This window comes from Astatotilapia calliptera, chromosome 9 (assembly GCF_964374335.1).
Source record: "Astatotilapia calliptera chromosome 9, fAstCal68.1, whole genome shotgun sequence".
NCBI classification, from domain to species: domain Eukaryota; kingdom Metazoa; phylum Chordata; class Actinopteri; order Cichliformes; family Cichlidae; genus Astatotilapia; species Astatotilapia calliptera.
Genome location: NC_137430.1, coordinates 12,692,755 through 12,709,485, shown reverse-complemented (window position 1 = coordinate 12,709,485; position 16,731 = coordinate 12,692,755). Strand labels below are relative to the sequence as shown.

The following is a 16,731-nucleotide window of genomic DNA, read 5'->3' as shown; positions in this document are numbered from 1 at the left end:
TATATATATATATATATATATATATATATATATATATATATATATATATATATATGTGTATATTTATGCTTATATCCTTACTCTCATTCCCCTTATTGTGTCTGTAACATGCAACTTCTGTCAATGTTGTGCTACTGGAAACTGAATTTACCGGAGGAACCCACCCGAGGGATAAAGTTTCATCCACCTATCTATCTATCTATCTATCTATCTATCTATCTATCTATCTATCTATCTATCTATCTATCTATCTATCTATCTATCTATCTATCTATCTATCTATCTATCTATCTATCTATCTATCTATCTATCTATCTATCTATCTATCTATCTATCTATCTGATTGGCTGTCTGTCTGTCAAAAGTAATAAAACAAGTTTTTAAAATATACTTTTTCATTTGATTCAATTTTATATGATGGATTATGCAGAAAAAGTAGAATTGGGCTAAAAGGTCTACTGATTTATTATGTACTCAGTTGTGTATCATGTTTTTAAAAAGTAACTAAGTAATAAAGTAATTAATTACTTTTGAAAATATTCAGTGAAGTAACAGGATTACTTTCTTGGAGAAGTAATTAGTCAATAATTACTATTTTCAAGTAACTAGACCAGCACTGTTCCTCAGTTAAGTTGCAATAGCCTAGGTTGCTAAATGTTTCTTCTCACATTTTTCACTCACTATGTGTTTATACACCACTCTGCCTTTAATTATGAGTCATTAAGTTCTGGCTCTCTTCCACAGTGTCTTTATCCTTTCATCCTTCCATCACCCCAAATGGTCACAGCAGATGGCTGCCTCTCCCTGAGCTGGAGGTTTCTTCCTGTTAAAAGAGAGTTTTTCCTTCCCACTGTCAAAGTTGTTGTTTGGGCTTTCGTTCTATTATTATAAGGTCTTTTCCTCACAGAATAAAGCATCTTGAAGCGAGTGTTATTGTGATTTGGCACTATATAAATTGAACTTAACGGGAATTGAAAAAGGAGTGGACAAGACGTGCTCAGTGGCTCCTGCCAAGTCCATCAGCCACCTAAGTCTCCTACCATTCATCCACCCAGATGCTCTCTGAGGTCTGGGTGGATGAATGTGATGAGGACTAACTCTAAGCTTTATCAAAACAGAGGCCTAATCTTACAACACACTGCTTAGTTAAAGCACATCAGCTCCTTGGTGGCAAATTGCGATATAACAGCAGACTAGTGGATCAGAAGGTTCAAATTAGTTAATAATCTCTAGTGATTTAAGATACATTAGCTAACGCTTTTAACACTATTTGGAGAACAAATAAAAATAAGCAGATTTTAGATATCAACCTGGGTCAACACACCTGAATCAAATGATTAGTTCAGGCCTCTGGAGAACTTCAAGACAGGTTGAGGAGGTCATTGGCCATTTAAATCAGCTGTGTTGGATCAAGGACACATCTTAAACCTGCAGTACACTGGCCCTTGAGGCCTGGAGTTGGACACCCCTGTATTGGGCGATTGATGACCCCCCTGTGTGAGAGCACTGTAACATCATGATATCAACAACACTGGACGTTCTATCCTGTACTGACATCAGTAGACAACTTAGGAAAATATAACATTTGATGACAATGTTAGTAAATAATACTAAGATGCTCTGTGATTACTACTATAAATATAATTATTTTTAAGGGTCCTCAAATTAAATTTCCTCTAGCACAACCAAAATGGTTTAAATTCACTTATAGTTGTGATTAAAACTTTCAAATTTAAGGAAATCATAATTTTCCTCAATTACTTGTGTTTTCATAGCTCCACAAGACCTGTGCAGCTACTTGCCTGCTGTATGATACTCTGAGTTATAAAATCTGTAAAAGTCTGCAAGCTTGGAATAACTCAAGTTACAGTTTTTTTAATTGGTTTGGCGCAGTTTTCACAAGCAATTGGTACATTTTCAAAACTTTTAGTACTTATATCACAACAGATCATCAAAAGTGCACGTTTTTCAAACATTTCAGCATATTTTCAATTGTGTCAGTACAATACACATTATGACAAAATATCCTTTTCACTACACAAAATAAGTGTTTCATCTAAATAAATGTTTTGTTCACAGTTACTGCCTTTCATAATGTTATCACTATCAAATTTTTGATTTGCATCTCTTATTATTCAGTTTAATACATTTGTCTATCATTTAATTCAACTGATCTTAATGTTTAATCAATGAATCCTTCATTATGTCCATGGATTTTCAACTTGACTGATTGTTGTCTGGTCATTTGTAAGTTACACATTGCTGCAAGAGCTTTCAATCTAGAAATACTAATTGCTAATTGTTTCCCCCTGATGATCACAATTAGTTACCATATAAGTAGAACTGTGTTTGAGACTTTGCACTGTTCAAATATGGAGCAGGATAGACTCGTAGGGAGAGGAAACCTTCATCGAAGAGGTGGTGGTGCTCCTCGACAGAGAGGTGGGCACAGACAAAGAGAAAGAGGTGGTGGTGCTCCTCAACAGAGAGGTGGTCTTCAGAGAAATGTAGGCAGAAGACAACGCACTATCATCTCTAATGAAGTCTGGGCCATCATTGTTGACCATGTGGTTAACAGAGGCTTTACCATGGCTGAGGCTGCCAGGTTGGTACAGCCTAATTTACAAAGGTCAACTGTCAGCTCTATCATCAGAACTTTTCGCCAAGAAAACCGGTATGTCTGCTATAGCAACTTCACTTCTAAAATATAGTACTCTATTGTATAGATGAACAACATGTAATTGTCAGTTTACAGTAATGTAATTTGTAATACTTCAATATTGACAGTATATGATTGTCCTCAGAATTAACAGGAGACAACCTGGTGGTGGTCTCCCACGTGTTTTGACTGACCAGCAGGTGTTGGCTGTGGTGGAAATGGTCAGGGCAAGGAATGACATACGGCTGTCTGAAATCAAACAGGCTATTGAGAACAGCAATGACACCTTCGCCAATGTGCCATCAATTAGCCTTCCAATGATTGCCCGGCTTTTGAAGAAGCACCAGGTTTCCATGAAACAAATTTACTTGGTTCCTTTTGAGAGGAACAATGTCCGGGTGAAACAACTGTGTTCAGAATATATTCAGGTACAACACTAAACTAGCATGCAATTACTGTAACAGTACTGACAACTATTAGTTGTAAAAAAACAAAAACAAACCTAAATTATCATTTTAGAGGGTGATGGAGCTGGACGCTGCTGTGAATCATCACAAGTATATTTTTGCTGATGAGGCCGGTTTCAATCTGGCAAAAACTAGACGCAGAGGACATAACCTTATTGGACAAAGGGCTACCGTCCAAGTCCCTGGACAACGTGGGGGAAACATCTCAATGTGTGCAGCTATATCTGAAGATGGTGTGGTAGGCTGTAGACCAGTTCTACAACACTGAACACCTGATAGTTTTTTTTTTTTTTTTTTAAATGAACTGGAGCAGGCCTGTCAGGGAGAAGACATCGTCTATGTTGTTGTGTCAGGGAGAAGACATTGTCTATGTTGTTGTGTGGGACAATGTCAGCTTCCACCATGCACAGCTGGTTCAGGAATGGTTTCAAACACATCCTTGCTTCATGACCTTCCATGATCTTCCACCATATTCCCCTTTCCTCAACCCAATTGAGGAATTCTTCTCTACATGGAGGTGGAAGGTGTATGATCGCCATCCCCATGAGCATGTCTCCCTTCTTCAAGCCATGTGTGAAGCTTGTGGTGATATAACTGCTGGGCAATGTCAAGCCTGGATTCGTCATGCCAGGGGATTTCTCCCACGGTGCCTGAACAACAAAGACATCCACTGTGATGTTGATGAAAATTTATGGCCCAATGTTAATGACCGGCTTGATTAATTGTGTAAAAGTGATAAAAATAAAATAAAAATATATTGTGCATATGTAAATGACTTGCTGTTTTTTCTTACTTTTTCGTGTGTGTGTGTGTGTGTGTGTGTGTATATATGTATATATGTATATATATATATATATATATATATGTGTATGTATATATATATATATGTGTATGTATATATATGTGTATGTGTATATATATATATATATATTCCAACAGTGTTCCAACATTCGAAAGAAGGGACTGCTATCACAGCTAGAGATTGACGAGGTACAACATAAATGCTACGGCAAGGAGGAGTCAGGACACCAGGTCAGGGGGGAGATATCATCACCCCTACCCGAGATTGGGTACATAGCCCCAAGTGCGATAGGAGAAGGATCGTTGAGTGCGAGAGGAACTGACCTGAAAAATAGGATCATGGCCAAGCTTGAAACCTGGATCCCTGTCTGGGGGTGGGCGTCCGGGTACACACCGGCTCACTCCTTGGCGGCCGCTTGTCGGGGCCTGGGGCCTGGGGCTCGCTCGGGCCCCTTTAGAGGTGGGGTGCCCCCGGCCTCTCGGCCTGGGGCTCGGTCACTCAGGCGCAGCTGGGGGCCGGCGGAGCTCACGGGCGCGTCACTGCAACTCCCCCTGACTTCTGCTCCGCGGCTGCTGGGCGAGCCCTCATCTGGGACTCTCCTCAGCTCTTACTGGAACAGTGGCGCGGCTGCCCCTCTGTTGGTCTTCCATGGTCTCTTGTGTTCTGGGGGCCTCTGGATGTCTGGAGTTTTGATCTCCTCCATACCCGCTTCACACCCTGGAGGACGGGGCTGTGGCCCCCCCACACTCCCTAGCAGATCATTACATGGAGAAACCTTTGGAATGCAAGCATGCTGATCCACACAGGTATGCACACATGGGTATTCACAGACGCGGACTAAAGCTTTCTTGGCTGCTACCTCAAAGCACACTGTGCGCTGTCTATCTTGCGTGCTGCACAATATCGTTTATTATTTAGTAAATATTGATATCTATGGCTAGCTAGTTTATTGTGATGGTGCTTTGTTTTCTCTATTATTATGTTGCTCTTTGTTGTTTGCTGTCTCCTCTGTTTGTTTTTTTTGTTTTTTTTTGTTTTTTTCTCCATACAGGTGACCCAGGAGTTCTTTTTTTTTTTTCTCTCTCTCTTCCCCCCCCTTCTCCCCTTTGGTTTTCTTTCTTTCTCTCCCCCTCTTTCTCTCATTCATTCCCCCTGTCCTATTTATTAAAAAAAAAAAAAAAAAAAAAAAAAAAGACAAAGGATGAACTGAAGCTCTGCCATCACGTAATGTCGCATACTGCTGTTTCTGATGTCATTTAAAAAAAAAAAAAAACAAGAAACCTGGATCCCCCGTAGCCGGTTACCAAGATTACGTGAAGTACCCTCAGAAGGTCTGCTAGATGATGTTAATGCAGCACTATGGACGATACCTACAACCACGATTACCGACACTAACAAGCTGATGTACAATACGGCAGCAGTGATCAGTGAGCCTTGAACAGCCACAAGGGGCAGTACCCTCCATGGAGAAGGAGGCTAGAGGGCAAGATCAAAGTAGGAGGTTAGCCAACTAACGGAGTTGCAGAAAGGTGCGGCAAAGAAGGTGCATAAGAAATACAGCAAACTGTCCATACCTGAGGCCTTGAAAACTGCCAAGCAAAGACTCACAGCCTTGGCCAGCTGCTTGAGAAGGTACACCAGAGAGATAGAAGGCAGGAGAATAAACCAGCTGTTCTCCACAGAACCAGCAAAGGTGTACTCTCAGTGGCAAGGGAACAATAAGAGAACAGCACCACCAAGGCTGGAGACGGAGCAATACTGGAAGAGCATATGGGAGAAGGATGCAACCCATAACGGCAATGCTCAGTGGCTAGTGGATCTGAGGGCAGACGATAGCGACCTCCCTGAACAGGGTCCAGTAACCATCACAATGGCAGATATCCAAGAAAGGGTCTCCAGTATGAAGAGTTGGACAGCACCAGGGCAAGGTTATTATCGTTAACGAAAACTAACGAAATAACGAAAACTAGAAGTGAAAAAACATTTTCGTTAACGGAAATAAAAATAAAAACAAAAAAAGGAAAACTAACTAAAACTGTAATGAGTGTTCACAAAACTAACTAAAATTAACTGAATTTATATCAAAAATGCGTTTAGTTTTCATTGATGTGTGCGTGTCATACAATAGTCAAAGGTGAAAATGAAGTTTAGTTTCCAGATTTTTTTCTTGCTGTCTCATTATGCCAGCAGGTGGCCAGTACGTTAGTTGAGTCGTCTGTGTTGCTGCGCCGTCCAAGCGCAGAATCATGTCAGGAAAAGTCGGGAGAAAGCGCCAGAGTCCAATTTGGGATTACTTTGAATATGACTGTGTTTTGGATAAAGCAAGTGTCTTGTAGTGGAAAGAGACAAATTATGAGGGACATTTCTAAAGGGCAAAAAATCCCACAAACCTTAAAGTGCGCTTGAAAAGCTCGCACAAGAAGGCTAACTTAGCTTACCTTGAGAAGGTAAGGGAGCACACTCAACCCTCATCCCCAAAAACAGACGCTAACCCCAGGCAAGGCAGCGTGATGCATCCCGAGACAACAGGACTGGGATATCTACATAACTGTGTGAGTCAATTGTCTTCAAAAAGTTTATCAATTCACTTGAACCAAAATTATGAACACCCGGTGCTGCAAGAGTTAATAGTCTCATTGGAGCCAAGATATACATTTTATAGTTGCCTGGTATCAATGGTTGTTCATCTGCCTTTATTTATTTATTTATTTAAAGAACCCATAGGTGGGAATGTGAGTTGTCTGTCTCTGCGTGTTAGCCCTGCGACAGACAGGCGACCTGTACAGGGTGCAGGGTATGGTAGCTGGAATAGCAACATACCCAAGGATAAGCAGAAGAGAATGACTGATATAATGAAACTGGGATTTTGTTACAGTTAATTATTGCAAACACAACTAAAACTATAACTGAAACTAATCAAAACTAAACTGAAACTAAGGATTTTCAAAAAAATAAAAACTAAACTAAACTAGCAAACAATTGGTAAAAACTAATTAAAACTGATATAAAATTGAAAATCTGAAGTCAAAACTAAATAAAAATAAAAACTAATGAAAATTGCAAAACTATTAAAACCCTGCACCAGGGCCCGACATGGTTCACGCCTACTGGCTGAAGAAGCTGACTGCACTCCACGAGCGTCTGGCAGCACAAATGAACCAGCTGCTAGTTAACGAGAGACACCCGGAATGGCTAACCGAAGGTCGAACGGTCCTGATCCCCAAGGACCCCAAGAAGGGACCGGTCCCATCCAACTACCGACCAATAACCTGCCTCAGTACTACATGGAAGCTCCTGTCAGGCATCATATCGGCTAAGATGAACAGGCACATGGGTCAATACATGAGTGGGGCACAGAAAGGGATTGGCAAGAATACCAGAGGCGCAAAACACCAGCTACTGGTAGACAGAACAGTCAGCTGAGACTGCAAGACCAGACTGACCAACCTGTGAAGGCCTATGACTCAATGCCCCACAGCTGGATACTGGAATGCTTAGAATTGTACAAGATCAATGGGACCCTAAGAGCCTTCATCAGGAACTCAATGGGGATGTGGCGTACAACACTAGAGGCCAACTCCAAGCCCATAGCACAAGTCACCATTAAGTGCGGGATCTACCAAGGAGATGCTCTGTCCCCACTGCTGTTCTGCATAGGCCTGAACCCCCTCAGTGAGATCATTAACAAGACTGGCTACAGATACCGACTGCGGAACGGAGCAGTTGTCAGCCACCTCCTGTACATGGATGACATCAAGCTGTATGCCAAGAGTGAACGAGACATCGATTCACTGATCCACACTACCAGGCTATACAGCAATGACACTGGAATGTCATTCGGACCGGAGAAGTGTAGTCGAATGCTAACAAAGAGAGGGAAGGTAGTCAGAACTGAGGGGATTGAACTACCAGAAGGCAACATTGCAGACATAGAGGACAGTTACAAGTACCTGGGGATCCTGCAGGTAAATGGGAACCATGAAGAGGCCGATAGAAAGGCTGCAACCACCAAGTACCTGCAGAGGGTCAGGCAAGTCCTGAGGAGTCAGCTGAACGGTAAGAACAAGATCCGGGCCATCAACACGTACGCCCTGCCCGTGATCAGGTACCCTGCTGGGGTAATAGGCTGGCCAAAGGAGGAGATAGAAGCCACTGACATAAAGACAAGAAAGCTCCTTACCATGCATGGAGGGTTTCACCCCAAGTCCAGCACCCTGAGGCTGTACACTAAGTGGAAGGAAGGGGGCCAGGGACTGGTGAGTGTCAGCACCACAGTCCAGGATGAGACAACGAACATCCAAGAATACATTTGGAAGACGGCCCCAACTGTCTGAGTGCTCAGTGAATACCTCAGGCAGCAGAAACCCAAGAAAGAGGAGGGAGACGAGGAACCATCATGGAAGGACAGGCCCCTGCACGGTATGTACCACCGGCAGATAGAGGAGGTGGCTGATATCCAGAAATCCTACCAGTGGCTGGACAAAGCTGGACTGAAAGACAGCACAGAGGCACTAATCATGGCAGCACAAGAACAAGCTCTGAGTACAAGATCCATAGAGGCTGGGGTCTATCACACCAGGCAAGACCCCAGGTGCAGGCTGTGTAAAGATGCCCCAGAGACAATCCAGCACATAACAGCAGGGTGCAAGATGCTAGCAGGCAAGGCATACATGGAACGCCATAACCAAGTGGCCGGCATAGTGTACAGGAACATCTGTGCCGAGTATAACCTGGAAGTCCCGAGGTCAAAATGGGAGATGCCCCCAAGGGTGGTGGAGAATGACCGAGCTAAGATCCTGTGGGACTTCCAGACACAGACGGACAAAATGGTGGTGGCTAACCAACCGAACATAGTGGTAGTAGACAAACAGAAGAAGACGGCCGTAGTGATCGATGTAGCGGTTCCGAATGACAGCGATATCAGGAAGAAGGAACACGAGAAGCTGGAGAAATACCAAGGGCTCAGAGAAGAGCTCGAGAGGATGTGGAGGGTGAAGGTAACGGTGGTCCCCGTGGTAATCGGAGCACTAGGTGCGGTGACTCCCAAGCTAGGCGAGTGGCTCCAGCAGATCCCGGGAACAACATCGGAGATCTCTGTCCAGAAGAGCGCAGTCCTGGGAACAGCTAAGATACTGCGCAGGAGCCTCAAGCTCCCAGGCCTCTGGTAGAGGACCCGAGCTTGAAGGATAAACCGCCCGCAGGGGCGTGCTGGGTGTTTTTATATATATATATATATATATATATATATATATATATATATATATTTTTTTTTTTTTTTTTTTTTTTTTTTTTTTGTTATGCCTGAACATAAGTGTAATATTTGCTGTGTAAAGTTTTACAGTTCAGTTACACTCATTCATCACCAAGGACAATTTGAAACGCTTACCTTGTATTATTTGCTCCTGACTGAAATGATTGGTATAAGTACTAAGTTGAAAAAAGATCTCACTGTTTTGTTTGGGTGATTAAAGCAAATGTTCTCAGAATATATCACAATGATCATATGTTCTGCAACAATGATTAAGTGGAATGAAAATATGTGCAAATACAATGAACTCATGACATCAGATTTGAAAGAATGACTAGTGGTGTTACAAATGTGATCAAATGTGAGTTTTGTACTGAGAGATTTGAAAATGCACACTTTAGTTATGAAAATAGTACCAAACCAATTAAAAAAAACTGTAGTGAAAAGTATTTGCGTGTGTGGGTTATTTTGACAGGTAATTTTAAACTTTAAAAATCTATCGCCTGACTTCCTCTATCACAGGATATTAGCAAACTGATTGTACTTCCGCAGAATATTTCTCAACACCTATAGCAAATACGATCAAGCAAACTGACATTGCACTTTCTTAAACAGTATGTCCTCTTCTGTGCTTCCTTATTCTAACAACAGTTAGGCGATGTGTTCCCCTGTAATTCTGGTTAAGAAATTATGTTCACTGTAAAAACCTCTCCTGAGCTGTGTGTGAACATGGTGATAGTCGGCATGTTACTGATGGTCCTCTTTGTTTCAGGTGAGCTGTTTGTTCACTATAAAGGCATTATTGGATTCATTTAAATCATTATCAGCTTTAAGGAACAAAATTAAAAGGCTGATGGAGATAAAGCTTTGTTTTTTCATACTGTTCATAGTCTGACAGGTAATTGAAATACTTTTTGTTACCAACAGAATCAAAGACATGTTGTTCATGTTACAATAGATTATATTTCAAGCAACAACTATGTAATTTAGCATCATTAATCAAAAAGGGCAAATGGTGAAAATGTGACTGTCACTTCTGGCTGATCTATTATAAATTTAATTTTACATAAACAATTATTTAATTTTAGGAGTACTTTGATTAAAGTTTACATCTTAAGTCCTATGGAGGACAAATTAAAATAAGACAAGTTAATGTTTGTAATAAAATTAATTAATTAATAGGTTAGTTGTGACACTGTGTTTACAGGTGCTTTGGCTACATGTCCTGATGAAGCAGCAGTCTTCATAAATGCATCAAAGAAGCTGGAAGCACTGAGTGGATCTTGTTTGCAAATCCCATGTAGCTTCAGACCCAAAGAAGAACAGAAATTTATCAGCACAAGAAAAATTATTGGAGTGTGGATTAAAAATCAATCCCAATTTGACGGTAATCAAAACAATGTGATCTTCAACAGTAGTGCAGCAGTTAACATCTATCCAATGAGTATTACTGGGAACCTGAGTCAGAGAGACTGCACCACTCTGTTTTGTAATTTAATCACCACATACACAGACACATACTTCTTCAGAGTAGAGAGAGAACCATTCAAAGCAACAGCTTCTTGTGATCCTCTTCAAATAACAGTCAGAGGTGAGTGATTTTGAGTTTTTTATTAGAATTATATTTTTACTTTATTGGGTTTATTTGACTTGCCTTCAGTTAAGTTTCATCAGCATTTGTTGAAGAAATATTACATTTCAGTCATAATGATTGTCCCAGAATACAGTTTAATATTGGTCGAATGTTTTATTATTAAGCTAAAAAAAATACTTTAATAAATAAATACTCAATAAATCATGACTTTATGAAATTAATAAAGTTATATGTAAATTTAAGATAAGATGAGTGGTTTAGAGATTTTAAACACTGGTATAAACTGCAGTGTGCTCTGTAGTGTTAATATGTCTGTGATGTGAAACCACAGATTCTCCTTGGAGGCCCAATATTACAATCCCAGGTGATCTGAAGGAGAAGGAGTCTGTCACTATAACCTGCTCAGCTCTCACTCCCTGTCCACACTCCCCTCCTCAACTCACCTGGAATCTCCAACAAGACTCTCACAACAAAACAGAGGAAAACACAGATGGAAGCTTTACAACTAAAATCCAGCAGAACATCACTCTGTCAGACACACATGATGGAAAGAAGATCAACTGCTCTGCCAGATATCCTGTGAACCAAGGAAAAGACACCAAGACAGCAGAGACAGAAGAGACTCTCAGTGTTTCATGTAAGAAAATCAGAATTTGTAGTTGGATCCTGTCAACATAGCATTTGATTCATTGGGAGGTCCACTGTTTAGAATGAATAATGGTGATTTCTGTCAATCTTTTTCTCCAGATGCTCCTAAAGACACCTCAGCATCCATCAGTCCATCAGGTTTGGTGTCAGCAGGCAGCTGGGTGAACCTGACCTGCTCCAGCAGAGCCAAACCTCCAGTCAGCAGCTTCACCTGGTTCAAGAAGAGCAGAGATGGAGCTGTGAAAGTATCTGAAGGAGAGATTTACAGCTTCAATGTAACAGATGGAGGAGTTTATTACTGTGTGGCCACTAATGATCTGGGTAATCAGACATCAGCAGAGATTAACGTGACTGTTGGAGGTAAAAGCCACTCATGTGTTACATGCTCCTGTTTCTTTTTATCCATTCAAACTCCAAACTTTAAAAATAACTTCAGGTAGTAACCTTTGTTTTTCTTTAGGAGACACACTGTGGCTACTTCCTGGAGTAATCATTGGGATCATTGTTCTCTTACTTATAATTCTCCTCTGCTTGATCATCTTTGTTTGGTAAGTATCACACATCAAAGCAGAAAAACACAATTAGCTACTCTCACAGATATTTTAGCTACACATTAAAAATTTCTGTTTCAAGCTTAACTTTGTTCACATATATTTAACATACACAGAGATAATTTTTTACTGCCTCTTGTGTCTTCCAGGTCGTTAAAGTCAAAGCAACAAACTCAACAACAGATTCTGGTAAGGAAATTACAAAGAAAAAAAAATTCTAGCTGCAGGGTTACTTGAATGTTTTGGCGATTACAGCAGTAACTTCATCAGAGCAGTCTATTTATTTAATAAAACATGAATAAGAATGAATCTAATTCACCGAGCGTTCTGTTTTTTAACTCTATAGATTCAAATAAATGAAGAGCAGAAGGTTGATGAACCAGCAAGTAAAAAGGAAGAAGAGGAAGAAAACATCCATTATGGAGAGATCAGCTTCTCCACACTGGCATATGAAGCATCGTCTAACTCAGTGCGGGACAGTGGACAGCAGCAGCATACGGTGTACGCACAGATCAAAAAGCGAGAAAAAAGCTTAAAACAAAGGGCTCACGGCCAAGAGGAACTCTACGCTGAGGTGAAGAAAAAATGAGAACTGTTGTGAAATAATTTTACATTAACATATAAATACACACATGGTGCCTGTAAATGTGTCATTTTCACTGCCTACAGTTCAGTGAAGTAAAACAACTAAAATCCCATTCCATGGCTTTTTTATGTCCTATTTTTCATGCTAACTTTACACGGCTGTTTTCAGATGATTAACTGTGTTCATGGCAAATGTGACTAAATGAGTAAGTGAGAAATTGCAGCACTCCAAAAAAAGAACTAGTTTTACACAACAACAGATGCTGTTCTGCAAAACTAAAACTTAAAACCTCAACATACTGTCGCTTTTTTTTTAAAGTATATTTTAAGTTATTATGTTCCTAAAGTATTTGCATGCTGCTACGCTGTGTGAGCTGTTGTTTGATTTTGTCAGTTGCATTTCTGAAGTTCTGCTTCCAAATTGTTTTTGTGGCACGCCCCCTGAACTAACAGGTCAAGATGGCAGCACTGAATCTAAACAGAATTAAAACTGTAAACTTTGAATCTGAACTACCATTGTTCTGTATTTTGTCTCACTAAATAAGCCATACGCAGAGCATTGATCAGGCTCTATCCGTTAACGTGTTTTTTAGAAGTGTTATGCTGCATCACTCCAGATACACATCAGTCCAAGTTCCAACATCTGAGTTCCCAGATGTCTAAAATGCAGCACTGGAACCACAAACCAGTATTCCCATTCATGCTGGTGGGCATTTTCTTTTGGCTTCTCCAGGGTAAGTTTAACACTGCCGATCTGCATCGGGTAATCTAAATGTTCTCCTGGAGAGTTGGAAAGGCAAAGAGGAAATGGAAATGCACGCAATAGGAGTGTCTTTCTCTGGCCTTTCCATGTATAGTTATCAGTTTTCACTGCCAGGGTAGTTACAGCATAATGCAAAAATGTTCAGTGCAAAACCTTTTGTTCCCCACTACCTGAACATGGCATTCAAATTAAAATTCCACTAAGCTGCTGTGAATTAAAGAGGCATTTAGCAGCCTCACCCTCTTAGAGAGCAAAATCAAAAACCTTTTTAAACTCTACAATGAACTGGTTTTGGTAATCATTGGATTTGTGCTCAGGCAATGCTTGGGTCAGTTTCAGTGCAGAAGTGCATTTCTGTCTTTGTGTAGCACTGTTCAGCTGGTCTGGACATCAGTGCTCAACTAACAACCTGTGACTCTGCTAGTACTTCACAACACTGATGTGTAACAGCTGTGTGTACAGCTAATGTTTGGGCAGATCACTCTGTCATAATCCCAGTAAATATGAACCTAAATGCACGACTCAGAAACCAGAAACAATTTAACAGTTTATTTTTGGAAAACTAAGAACTTACAGAGTCTGGGCTTCTGAACTGTCGAGAAAACAGGAAACCAGAAACAGAAAAATTCAATGTGAATCTATGTGAAAAATAGTTAAAGGTTAGACTATTTTTATCTGTTCGCCACCGGTCCATTCATCCATTCCAAAAAGGGTTTTGTTTGGGGGTTTTTGCATATTGCAATGTTTTGGTTTAATCAATAAAAAATGACTATCCATTATGTTCAATTGTTGGTGAATTCATCTTATTTAAGTATTTAACATATTTTATCATATGGTCCAGTGTTGTCTTTGTTACTATAACATAAATATAATGTAATTTACATGGCATGTACAGACTTTGGCTCTGACTGCTGAAAACGGGAAGTGCTCAGTAATGTTATCTTTAATACTTTCTTAAAAATGTATTTTTAGCCATTAAAACTGGATAAGTGAAAAAAATTTTTAAATCCTTTCAGCGTTGGGTTACTAGAAAGGGGGAAAAACTCAAGAAAAGCATTCATTCTTTATTATTGTCTTATCTGTTGTTTCATTTCTTCTTTTGTTTTGTTTTAATGTTGAGTTAAATCAATGTGACAATGTGTTGTTTGTTTTGAAGAGTTAAAAAGCTCTTCATATCCATCTTTGATGTCACTTTTTGGATTTCAGTGCCATCTGCTTCAGTTCTTCATTCAGTGTGTAAAGAGGAAGCATGAAGACACAGAGCTTTCTACATGATGTTGACTGATTTAGGTAGATTTATTTTCTATCAGAGCCAAATGATATAGGTTTGAGTGTTGGGAAAACAGCCATTAAGCTGCACTCTGGGACTGCAGGAAATTTTCCTTCTCAAAAACTGTACTTATGCATCCTAATGAATTACTAAACAGATGTTGTATATTTTTGTATTTGTTTTTGCAGCAAATGTCTTTAAGAAAGCAAAGGATTACACAATATCAGGCACCATGTAACATTTCAACAAATACTGTGATGTAATGCAGTGCGACTGAATTTGAGTGCTCTGAATTTGATTAGAGCGTTCATGTATGTTTATGAAAGGCTGACTAAATCACTCAGAGATCATAGTATGGCTTAAATGGGACCCCCCCAAAAATGCTCATTTAAAAAATGAGCATTACTTTCTTTTTTTCTTCACTTCTTTAGGCAGGATGGTTTCATGAGAGTTGTTCCCTGCCTGAAGGGTTTTGGTGAAAAGTCATTAAACAGCCAGCAGATGGAGCAGTGTGCTTTTCTGTGTGGTAGATGTTGCAAAAATACTTGTACAGCAGTTGAAGAGCGATGAGAGCGAACAGGACTTTTCCATCACATGTTATGCTGCTCCACATGACTGACCTGTGTGGCATGTTTGCCAAAGTGAATGATTCTCTATGCTATTCTATGCTATCCTCCTTTCAAAAATAAGATAACTTAATTTGAGCTGTAGCATTCAGGTTAGCTCCTTAAATATTGTTATTGGATTTATCGAGTTAAGTACTGCATTTCATCCATCCCTCTCTTTGTATGTGTGCGCAATGATGTAGTTGTGGTTGTGTGGGACGTTTCTGCACCTCTTTGTGTGACGCATCAAGCTGATTTGTATTTGTGTTCATTTTAATTTTACAGTTAATGATACAGAAGTAATGTTTATGGAGAAGGCACACTACTCCTGTAGTGAAAATAAAATAGGAAACAGGAAAAATTTTAGAAGAATGAAATTGTTAAAATTAGGAAAATGTACTTAAAGTATTAAAAGAAAGAATTACAATAATACTGCTGTCGTTGATGAAACAATGAGACTTTTCTCTGTTTAGATCTTTTAATGTTAAAGCAAACAGACCTGTGATGCTTTTGGTTTTCTGTCTTTCTTTATTCAGTCAGTCTGCTTTTTATATTCCCATCATGCACTCTGCTGTCATTTTAGTTGCTGCCACTCCCACCTACCTTTCTCTAGATTCACCTCACCTGTCCCTCCACTTACATAGTAACCTGTTTATTATTGTAGGGTCTACCTTACAATGTAAGGTGCCTTGAGGTGACCATAGTTGTTATTTTTCACTTTATAAATAAAATTGATTTTTTTCCACTTTCCTCATTCTCTCATTAGGTATATAGTATTTTAAGCAGCTTATGTCATCATTTCCTGTCTTCCGCATTATTGTTGTGCCTCAGCTTTCCAGTATTTTGCTTTATGAGTTAATGTTGCCATGCTCATGAACTTCTTCTTTGTTTGTCTGTATCAAATTTTTGTTTTGTTATATTTTCCCTAATTAAAAACTCTTTGCTTTTTTTATCCCTCTCCTGAGTCGTGCTCTCCTATCACAAACCCGCTATGAGAACACTGAAACGTTGAAAAGTTTTAGCTCAGTCTCATCAGGGTGCAAATTGATTATTTTTAAGTAGTGCTGTCAGCGTTAATCTCGTTAAATTGATGTTAACGCTATAACTGCATTAATGCAAGTTAATCAGTTAATCAGTCATTTAAACCAAATAAACACAACCACAAATGTGACTGCTGCAGCTATTGCAAGAGGTGATAATACACAGAATGGCAGACCACATGACTGGGTAATTTTATTACAGGAATTTGTTTGTCTGAGAAGCTTCCTGTTGACGAGCTTCCTCAATGTGTTTAAATGTTTCCGCTTTTATTTAATGAGTCCCTTATCATAAATCCATTTAAATGTCAGCCAAAATCTGACACTTGGTGTAAATGTACTCCTTTGCGAGCCAAACTAGGGCTTAGAAAGAATCAGTCTTGACATGTTGCACATCTATGTTTTAATTCTTAAGTAGTAATCATCGAGGTGAACTTCACTAGAGCTGGACAAAAAACCCGAAAAAAAAAAAATTGGCACCCCAGGAAATGTTATCTCATAT

General features: G+C 39.7%; 1 protein-coding gene and 1 long non-coding RNA gene across 2 annotated transcripts; one reads left to right on the top strand and one right to left on the bottom strand.

Annotated features, from left to right (window-relative positions):
* Positions 1 to 4,052: 4,052 nt before the first annotated feature.
* On the bottom strand, positions 4,053 to 7,648 carry LOC145431084 (uncharacterized). Its single transcript, XR_013911440.1, has 2 exons — positions 5,210 to 7,648; positions 4,053 to 4,283 (listed from the first exon to the last, which is right to left on the bottom strand). It is a non-coding gene; the product is annotated as an uncharacterized LOC145431084 (long non-coding RNA).
* A 1,547-nt stretch (positions 7,649 to 9,195) lies between these two features.
* On the top strand, positions 9,196 to 14,096 carry LOC113028795 (B-cell receptor CD22-like). Its single transcript, XM_026179246.2, has 7 exons — positions 9,196 to 9,948; positions 10,384 to 10,767; positions 11,102 to 11,407; positions 11,518 to 11,778; positions 11,879 to 11,966; positions 12,119 to 12,158; positions 12,316 to 14,096. Exons 1-7 carry the CDS (start codon positions 9,867 to 9,869, stop codon positions 12,556 to 12,558), a joined length of 1,404 nt encoding a protein of 467 aa, XP_026035031.2. The 5' UTR covers positions 9,196 to 9,866; the 3' UTR covers positions 12,559 to 14,096.
* The last annotated feature ends 2,635 nt before the right edge of the window (positions 14,097 to 16,731 follow it).